A 9,850-nucleotide genomic window follows, 5' to 3' on the forward strand; every position below is an offset into this window, starting at 1 on the left:
TAACCATAAATCAATGTGGTTTAAGTTCAAGCCAGAAATGACTCACTGAAATAAGTAATGATGAAAGGATATTAATCATAGCAATGCAGGTCCCTTGTAACCTGTTATTTATATTAGAAATGTGCATTGATAGTGAAAACATTGAAGTTTACTGTTCATTTACATTGAAAGCAAAAATCTATTTCCATAGAAGTTTGCCCAAATTGATCACAAAATCAGAAAGCATGAATAGCTTTTAAGAATGTCCACCTGATGTTTCCCAGACATAGGTGCTGGAGAACATAAGTTCACATCTAGTAGTAGATGTGTATTAATGCAACTAGATTTCCACAGCCTGAGTAGTATGTTCCAACAAATATATTTACAAATAACAAAAGAAACATTAACATTCATTGAACTAATTGGTCAATTAACATAATTACCCTCAATATCTGCTACACAATAAAAATCATCTAAATAGTCAAACAAGGTATTATTACAGATGCACGCTCTACCACCAAGTCTTGAATTTTAAATCTTTGGTAATCCAAACCCCAAACTAAAAAAAGTAGGCACAAAGTGCTAAAAATTGAGGACTGAATGTAACATATATGTACAAGTTACATAATATAATGTAAAAACTTCTGCACTTATAAAGGTAATAATTCAATTACCAATTGACTGAGTTACCAAGTCATGTATAGTACTATATATGCATATCTATATCTATATCTGTGCTGCTAGGCTCTTTAGAATTGTTATACTATTTCTTCTTAGTTGAAACATTTTACTCTGACACATTCTATACCATCAGAAGGAAATTGATTAACCCAAATCTGATGGGAATGGCATGTGTGTACATACCATGCACTGAGTTTACTTTATTAATTCTTTTTACACACAGATGGCTACACTTGTACTGTCATCAATGAGTCAATTACGAGTACTGTCTGCCGTGCCTGTTTACTCTTTTCCTTGATTTTTTAGAATATTTTATGTTATCTTTTATTGGTGTTACTAATGTCTATAGTAATTATAATGTCTATACTAAAAATATCACTACTGATATTCATAGCATTAGTAAAAAAAAATTTTTTCCTGCCCATTCAAGGAAAGGTGAAATCATGTGCCACAAGGTCTACTAATTGACTGTGGCTAAGCACTAGCAGAGCCAGCTATGTGTAGAGGCATTTCCCAAAATAATAAAAAATGAGCACAGGATTTTCTGGGCAGCACTGAGTTAAAATGCTTCCTCTCTAGTGCATCTTATACTAGTTGTCTTTTTGGTTTGTAAGACAATCTCAACCTTTTTATGCAATGACCACCAATATAGGAAACTGTTTAGGCTTTCTCGTTTTTTCTAATCACTTGAATTTCAACTTTGTAAAGGACTTCACATTTCCATGAATTTACTGATAATCATTATATTTGAATAATATATTTATGCATGCACAGTATTTTTCAGAATTTATCTTTCTTCATGAATTGCATATAGCTGTTGGCAAAAAAATGTATAGTAGTATGGAAAGGAAACACAGAATAAGTATAGATAGACTATCTTCCTTAACAAAATTTACAATCTATGATAAAACCATTCCACTACATTTTATGTACAACAAATTAGACATATACATACATCATAAATAGGTACACATTCACCCTCACATAGTTATTGACTTCTGGCGGCAAGGAAATGCCAGAAATATCTAATCAAATGGAATGTTCTTATGAGTCTTGACTTTAACTTCCACTCAAAGCAAATAAAAGAAAACTGTACATTTCTATGCTTTACACATAAGAAGGTATGGCAAATTTACAAGACACTGTACCCATATCATGACCACCACAGGAAACACTGATTGTAATCTAGCAGACAAAAGGTGTGGTATAGAAAGTCTATTGACATCTAGATATTATGGTTTAAATTCACAAAGACTAGTTCTATAACATGCTCTGTGAAATGTAATAAGCTTGCATTTTAACACACTTTAAAAAACTGAAGATGAGATATGACAAACAATTCACTGCATTTCTAAGCTCAAAACTTATCTCCAGTACAAGTTCTAAATTTCAATAGAAATGAAAAATAACGTAACACCCTGTTATTAACCTATCATCATTAAACTGTTTTTCCTTCACAAGTTTGTGCTTCAACTTTAAATGAAAATAATGAATGAGGAAGAAAAAATAGTTATAACAGAACTGACAAAGACCATATGCTGCTTTAGTTGTCTTTCTTCATACGTGGGTTGGTCATGCGGTAAATGATGGAATCACGTCCAGGATCCATGGTAGCCATAGCAACAGATGTTGCCAAGACTGCAAGGAGCAAGATGATGCTCAGCCACAAGACAATGTTGAAGATGGCAGGGTAGTCTGATGTGTACTGCGTGGCAAGGTTGTAGTCTTCCAAGTTCAAATCCTGGGAAGAAATAAAATGCACACTGATAAGTGTTCCTAGTATAACATTTGAAAATCATTCTTCTTCATAACTCATTTGATTTCTTGTGTGCAACAATACAAGATATTATACATCCTGTAATACTACATTATAGCATCTTAATTAACATTATCTTGGCTTTCTTTTTTCATTTAGAGGAAAAGAAGATATATTAATGACTGTTATACAAGAAGGTAAACATACCTCACTCTGGAGAATGGAACGTGAAGATCGTGAGAGTTCCTCCAGCTGCTCTACTGTAGCTGTGGCAACCAAGACTCTGTCATTGTAAATGTGGCGCATCATGTCTGTGACTTGAACAAGCTGCTTCCTCAGGATATTTTCTGCTTCCTTCACCTGGAATTCAAGAGAATTGACGTTAATGATTGCATATAAAATACATAAACGAGAAAATCCCACGTAATTATCTAATGAAAACTGTTTCTGTAATAAAACTCATGGTTCATTTTCAAACCTTTCCACTCCAGAAAGAGGGAAATAAAGGATCTTAAATCTAAATTGATTATCATACCTTTGGCGATTCCAGCCCATATGTTTTGACTAGTGGTGCCAGAGAATTGACCTGCAGGAAGATGATGTCCTGGCCACCATGGTTTGTGGTTGTCATCTCCCCAGCCTGATAGTAAAGATTAAATTAAATATATGAAAATATAGCTTATATGATAACACAGTAATACAGGCCCTAAAACATGGAAACAGATGAATCTCTGTGAAGCCAGTGTACAAAATTCTTCAATTCATCAAATAATTTATATAATTACTCAACAAACAAATAAACACCTTCTCTGCAGCATCCACAAGAGCAGCCATTTCTCGCAAGAAGGTTGAATCAGGCTCGTCGTTCAGACTAAGTACCTCAGATGAAGGGATAGATCCATGGAACGTATCTTCACCCAAGCTTTTGAGAATACAGAAAAAGTAATGTATGTTATAAAGTCATAATTGCAGCGTTAAAAAAAGGACAATAATATGCATATTCTTATAAATTGGATAGCTTTTCACTTACTTATTCCAGTTTAGAAAAAAGTGTCAGACAAGAGTAAACAATATGAGATTACCTATAGTAAATAAGCACTATTAAATGGACTAAAAATTAAACTAAGTACTCAATTAAAATACACATAAATTTTCAACCTTTTCAGGTGAGTTCTATGTATTTCTGATACAATGTACAAGTGCTGAAAATGACTTGCAAAGTGCAATATATATTATCACATTTGTTAAACATTTTGTCTCAAATTCCTACTATTAAAACTTGGCACACTGGTAGTCACATCACAAGAAATCTCCTGATAAATCAACAAATACCTAACAGATATCTGACAATGAAAGAAAGGACTGTCCAGAAAGGAAAACTCATTTTACGCATCAACTAAATCCTGTAACTCACTAGTCATCCACAACGATGCGTTTGAAGAGAGTTTCCCTCTGAGCTCTGTATCCCATGACGGCCTTCATACGCTGGAAAACATCGTCAAGAGTTGTGTCCTCCTTTAGACTGTAGGTTGATCCCTCCTGCCGCACACTGGCTCCACCCCCATGCACCTCCACTACGACAGCAGCTATGGGTAGGTTGAAGGGGGATGTGATGGTCAGACCATTCCATGGAGCCGACTGGGGATGGAAAGAACACATTAAAGAAATTAAAAACACTTTTATAAGCAAGTCACTTTTAGGTGACTTACATGCTTGCCTCTTAAAGACTTGATTTATTATATTAGTAACCGCTACGATCCAGATGACATGACCATCAATTCATAAAAAAAAATTAGCTTGAGGGGCAGGTAATGTGTACATGCCATCATGGGAAAATCTGGCTGCTGGCCGGATGAGTGTTTTGGCTGAAGTCAGGGGTGATGGGAAGGTCTTGCCCCAAAGCCTCAAACCCCTTGGGAGGGTGATTAGATTCATTTGGTGATTTTGCATTATTACCGTCAATAAAGAGTGTGAAATTTAATGTTACAGATAAAGTTAAAATATCTTTATTCCTTGCACTGAATTGTTGACTCCCTAGAGAGATAGTATGGAGTCTGTGCAAAGAAAATATCTATGCATATGCATATGCATACACACACACACACACACACACACACACACACACACACACACACACACACACACACACACACATATAATAAATATATACATATAAACAAATATATATATATATATATATATATATATATATATAAAAAGTGTGTGTGTGTGTGTGTGTGTGTGTGTGTGTGTGTGTGTGTGTGTGTGAGTGTGTGCATGTGCGTGTGCGTGTGTTTGTATGTACGTACACACACACACACACACACACACACACACACACACACACACACACACACACACACACACACACATTATGAAGGCAGAACTTTTGAGTTGCAAGCAAACATCTCTTACCTCAGGAGTATAACCAAGAGAAGCTGCTAAGACATCATCAAGGTGGGTGGCACGCAGGACTCCTGCTGATCCGAAGCGCAGATTTGAAGGACTGTGAGCCACAGTCACCTCCCCACACTGAGCTTCAATAAAAATAATTTGTTAAATTCTAGTAATCCTGGTACAATCTGGTGTACAAATCATTTTTACAACATACTGCAAAAGGACAACTCAAGACACCATTTGTAACCCTTCTATGTTTGGGTTTCAAACTATACTTCCACTTTCATTCAGGCTTGCTTAAATTTCAGAAAAGTCACACTGCAAGCTTTGATGGTATTTGTCTTATGTTGTTTCTGTGCTAACAGACCTCAGGATGTTTTAAACAAATGAGAAAGGGAAAGTTTTATTAAAGTTTAAAAGCTAGCCTCTAGGGATGCACAGTGTAGTTAACTAAAAATAGGATTTCATCTTCAGGTCTAAGCTGAAGAAGACACCCAAAAAGATTTTGAAATAACTGTCCCACTTTTCCGTAAATTTATTTTGTATACATTCTTTAATAAGAAAATTTGTATTTGTACTGAAACAATAAATAAACTAGGTAAATAAACATTCATTTGGCACCAAGGATAAAGACTATCCAAAATAAGTAACATTTTAAAGGCAGTTGTGTGTCATTGCAATTAATTACTTGAAGTCTGCTACGATTCATATTACACATATTTCTTTCTTGGTGAACTAATATGTCAAAAACAAATGCAAGTTACCAAGTATATTTTAAAGTCAGGTAGCCTGGGCTTGGGAATGTGATCACAATGTAACCAAGACAAGAAGCTGGATGTGGCCTAAGAATCTTGAGCTGAGACTGAGTAGTCGAACTTCAGCTTAACCCAATGCCGATGGGCATGACGTGTACGAACGTGCTATGCCCACTGTGAGTTACTTGTTTGATTAATTTTACACATAGATGCCTACACTTGTACTAAGTCACCAATGAGCCAGTAACGAGTACTGCCTGTCTCGCCCGTTTACCTTTTCCTTTGATTTACAAAAATATTTTACATTATCTTATTTTGCAATTGCTAATGTTTATAATAAAATTAACACCATTGATATTCATAGAACTAGTAAAAAATACATTATTCCTGCCAATTCAAATCACGTAAGGTCACAAGGTCTACTAATTGACTCCTTTGTGGCTAAGCTCTAGCAGAGCCATCTATGTACAAAGACATTTCACAAAAATATAGAAAATGAGCACAGCATTTTCCCCATTTTTTATTAATTTTCCCCGGCAGAATTGGGTTAAGATATCATATGCTTTCAGAGTTGTAGACTATATCAAGAAATATATGACCAATTATTTTATATTCCTTATAGCACGTGCATTGTCTTGATATTATAAAATATCCAGCTGAATCCCACAATAAATTTCAAGGGAGATTTACTTCCCTCTGCACAAATATTTACGAATACTTCATCCATCTCTTAAGAAAGTGAAACTGTATCTGATTAAAATCAAGGCAAGGATGCATTTGACAATTTAGTGATGACTGACATGATGCACTTAGCCAATACTCATCTGTGGCTATCTGTGACAACATCACCACCTTTTACTTTTTACAAACAATTATAGCTGCCTTACAGAAGTTGATGGTGATTGAGATTTTTTTAACCCCTAAATAAGCCTTTTACGAGAGTAGGTATTGGTGCAAATAATGAAGCAAGACAAAAATGTATGACATTAAGTTACTAAAGTTAATGGTTGTACAGTAAAACTGGGCAAAGTTTATTGCTATGCATGATGTATTGGTAATACAATACAGTAGTTATATGGATTATATTGTCTATTTCAGGTTGCAATTTCAAGCTAATTTTGTGGCCTTTTAGCCTGACAATATAGATATTATGAGCACTTTCCTCATTTTAGGTCCTGTGTAGTTTCAAGCTCTCACATAAAAGATAAGTAATGTAACAATGATATAAACTGCTATCTGTGTCCAAACTGCTTTCAGTGGTTATTCATGAATTAGACTATATATTACTAGTGTGTGCCTGATAGAAATATAAAAAGATAGAAGAAAAGGAACATAATTCAAATTTAATGTGACACATTAAATTATCTGCATTCAAAAATAATTACAGATGTACTATTCATAACAAACTCAAATATCCTCAGCAATGGAATACATTCAAAAGCATCATCATTAATTCTCTGGAAAGATATATATTTACATACTAGAAGTATTATAATAAATGTAAATGAATCCTTATAATAATTTATTGATTAATATTTGCAGGAATGATCTTGTTTATTTCCACTATCACTCTCTGACTACATGCAAGAAATTATCAATTAATGACAAACTAAAACATTGGTTAATGGTTAAAACATCAAAGGTCATATAGCACTATACAAAAGTATAGTAGTGAGGGAGGAGGATGGATGTCTGGGAATCGCTAACAGGACAATCATTTGGAGAGACGGAAACAGTTCTGATACAAGTATTATAGGAGGACTGAGACTGGGTGGGAATAGGTTTGCCAGTGAGGTCAGTCAGGGTAGATAATGCAGGAGCATGGGACTTGGATGTCACTGCAACAAGGCATGAACAATCGGAATGGCTGTGAAAGGAAACAGTAATTCTTTGTAGTAAGGATGCCCTTCCCAAAGTCCCTAACACCATGTCACAAAGCTAAGTTGCTGTGACTGGGCATGCCTATTCTGGCACAGCCCCTGAGGGGAGGGTTAATTCCCTAACACCTCCCTGGAAAATATTGTCCTCAGCAAGATAGAGCTGAAATACAGGAACACCGAGTGCACTTGTCCAAGTAAGGACCTGTAGGGGGCTAAAAAGGGTTCTCAAAAGATTTGTAGATGTGGAAGTAGTTGAATTATAAGGAGGAAGATGGAGTTGAGTGATGTAGTAATACCAGGTGCTGGACAATAAAGATAAAAGAGTAGTAATAAGGGAGTAAGGGGTTGAAAATGAAGAAGACTATGGAGAATGAGGAGATGGAGTGAAGGGTGTTGGGAGAGAGGAATGAATGATTTCTGAAAGTTGGGTCATGACCTGGGTGGGTGACATGGGATGGACTGAGCTGACAGAAGGTATCAAGGAAGTGTAGTATTTGAAATGTTTAGAATCATGATCATGCCCCTGATAGGGGTACCAAATCATTATTGGCCTTGGTAAGCCTGGAGCATGTGGGGAAGAGAAATGGTTCATCCCTTACCCCAAGAGGGGTAAGGGATAGATAACTAATTTAGGGAATACAATGCCCATGGCTCCCTGAGGCTGTTCAGGACTAACCCAAAGCCAATCTCATATTTTTTCAACAATTACATCATAGGAAGAGGACAGAGAAAGGGCCTCATGTCTCTGTCCTCTAAGCCCCCTCACGACAACAACAAGCATGGGAATGGGGGTGGGGGAACTAAGAAATGATTTCAACAGTAAGGACAGTTTAGTTTTTCTCATTACATAAAATTTTGAAATACGATAAGCAGATAAAATTATATAGAAAATTGATTTTTTCAAAACAAATTTCCACACTACTTTAAAACAATTTCTTTTAACCCTGACTCCACTTACCAACATAATCGTTCATTTATTTTTAGCAAAATTTTATCTTCAAATTTTAGCATTGATTATAAACCAGCCTTTTGATGCTGTATCAGTGGTAGTATAGCAATCAAATGAGTATTAAAATCATTTACATCTACTGCCATTTGTACTCCGTTACTGCTCTGGAATCATGGACAGTAGCTAGCCGTCTCCTATGCGAGACACTAGTATCCTTGGCGTACACTCTGACTGGGTCACGCATGGGTCTCTGGCAATACACTGATATCAATCAGTATAGGCAGCACGGCTTGGGATAGGCTAATTCTTGAGCCTAGGGCCTTGGCGCTCAGGGGAAGGCTAATAGCTCTTTCTCTCTCGATATACTTTGCAAGAGTGAGCTCGGACTGGTTCTACATATGACAGAAATTAACAAGTTCTTGTTGCCAGAATATACATAGTTGTTTGTTTATTTTTGTCAGAAAGAAGAAACCACGAAGGCTGATTGATTGCAGAGATATTTACTTCCACTTTTGGCAATTTTTTTTAATAGCTATTAGTGCTTGCTTCAAGTGTTCCTGTATAAGACTCACCATAGTTTATTGTCCATCTCTGCACAGCTTTTTTGCTTCCAGATGATCACGGATTTGTGCAAAATTACCGAAACACTTCGTATAGATTCCCTTTCGAAAAACCATACACGATCAATTCATGGTTTCTCTCCCTCTAATTTATCAATTTTCAGGTTAATACATTCCTAATTCATAAATGCATTACCCTTAATAGTAGAAACTCATCAGGAGAGGCACAATATCAGAAAATTAGTCCAAATCGTAACCAACATTCACTCCATCCAAGAGTGACTGATCTCCCTTCCACACAAAATACCTTTTACTAAACACCAATTAACCAAAACGAAAAGATAATCAACCACACTAATTAAACAAACATTCATACACAAATCCTGCAAATGAACGGCACAAATTAGGCCCTAATTACCCGTGTAGAGGAGAGAGAAGAGGGAGAGCCACCTGACAGCCTGAACTTCCATCTTGACTGAGGCCGAATCAATACGAAATCATAGAAAACGTATATTTTGCCTCTTTTCTTTCGTTTTTCTTGCTGTTTGGGGGTTTCTGAGGAAAGGTTGATTTTTTTCGGTGTCGATTCGTGGGGTTAGAGAAGAGGAGAGGTTGTTTTAGAGCGATTTTAAGGGATTTTGTGGATATTCCCGTTTTCTCCCATCATGTGACAGATGGGTTTTCCACTTCTAATTTTGGATTTTTTTCCTGCCCGGAGATGGATCTTTCGCTTATTTAGTATTGCCATTAGGTCTATTCAAAGACGAATAAGACGAATATCGACACGAAAAGACTCAAAATACTTTTATTTTCTAGAACTAAACACGGAAATAAGCCCCACCCGGCAACCGCACCCATCACATGACTCGAAATAAACTGAAAGAAAATTCCCA

At 36.1% G+C, this 9,850-nt stretch overlaps 1 protein-coding gene across 1 annotated transcript; it reads right to left on the reverse strand.

The window, feature by feature from the left end:
- Positions 1-1,519: 1,519 nt before the first annotated feature.
- Positions 1,520-9,533, reverse strand: LOC125029553 (ATPase H(+)-transporting accessory protein 2-like). The gene is made up of 7 exons (XM_047619508.1): positions 9,376-9,533; positions 4,832-4,953; positions 3,831-4,054; positions 3,221-3,338; positions 2,952-3,056; positions 2,624-2,776; positions 1,520-2,401 (listed from the first exon to the last, which is right to left on the reverse strand). The coding sequence occupies exons 1-7, from the start codon at positions 9,425-9,427 to the stop codon at positions 2,204-2,206; spliced, it is 972 nt and encodes a 323-aa protein (XP_047475464.1). The 5' UTR covers positions 9,428-9,533; the 3' UTR covers positions 1,520-2,203.
- Between the last annotated feature and the right edge of the window lie 317 nt (positions 9,534-9,850).

Source organism: Penaeus chinensis, chromosome 10 (assembly GCF_019202785.1).
Source record: "Penaeus chinensis breed Huanghai No. 1 chromosome 10, ASM1920278v2, whole genome shotgun sequence".
Lineage (NCBI taxonomy): Eukaryota > Metazoa > Arthropoda > Malacostraca > Decapoda > Penaeidae > Penaeus > Penaeus chinensis.

Bases quoted from the DNA above. Each gene is read 5' to 3' on its own strand.
- LOC125029553 (XM_047619508.1), bottom strand. From the start codon at position 9,427: ATGGAAGTTCAGGCTGTCAGGTGGCTCTCCCTCTTCTCTCTCCTCTAC. The intron at 4,954-9,375 runs GTAATTAGGGCC...TTTTTATTGAAG, and splicing joins CTTCTCTCTCCTCTACACGG to CTCAGTGTGGGGAGGTGACT. The intron at 2,402-2,623 runs GTATGTTTACCT...ATTTCTTCCCAG, and splicing joins GTTCCATTCTCCAGAGTGAG to GATTTGAACTTGGAAGACTA.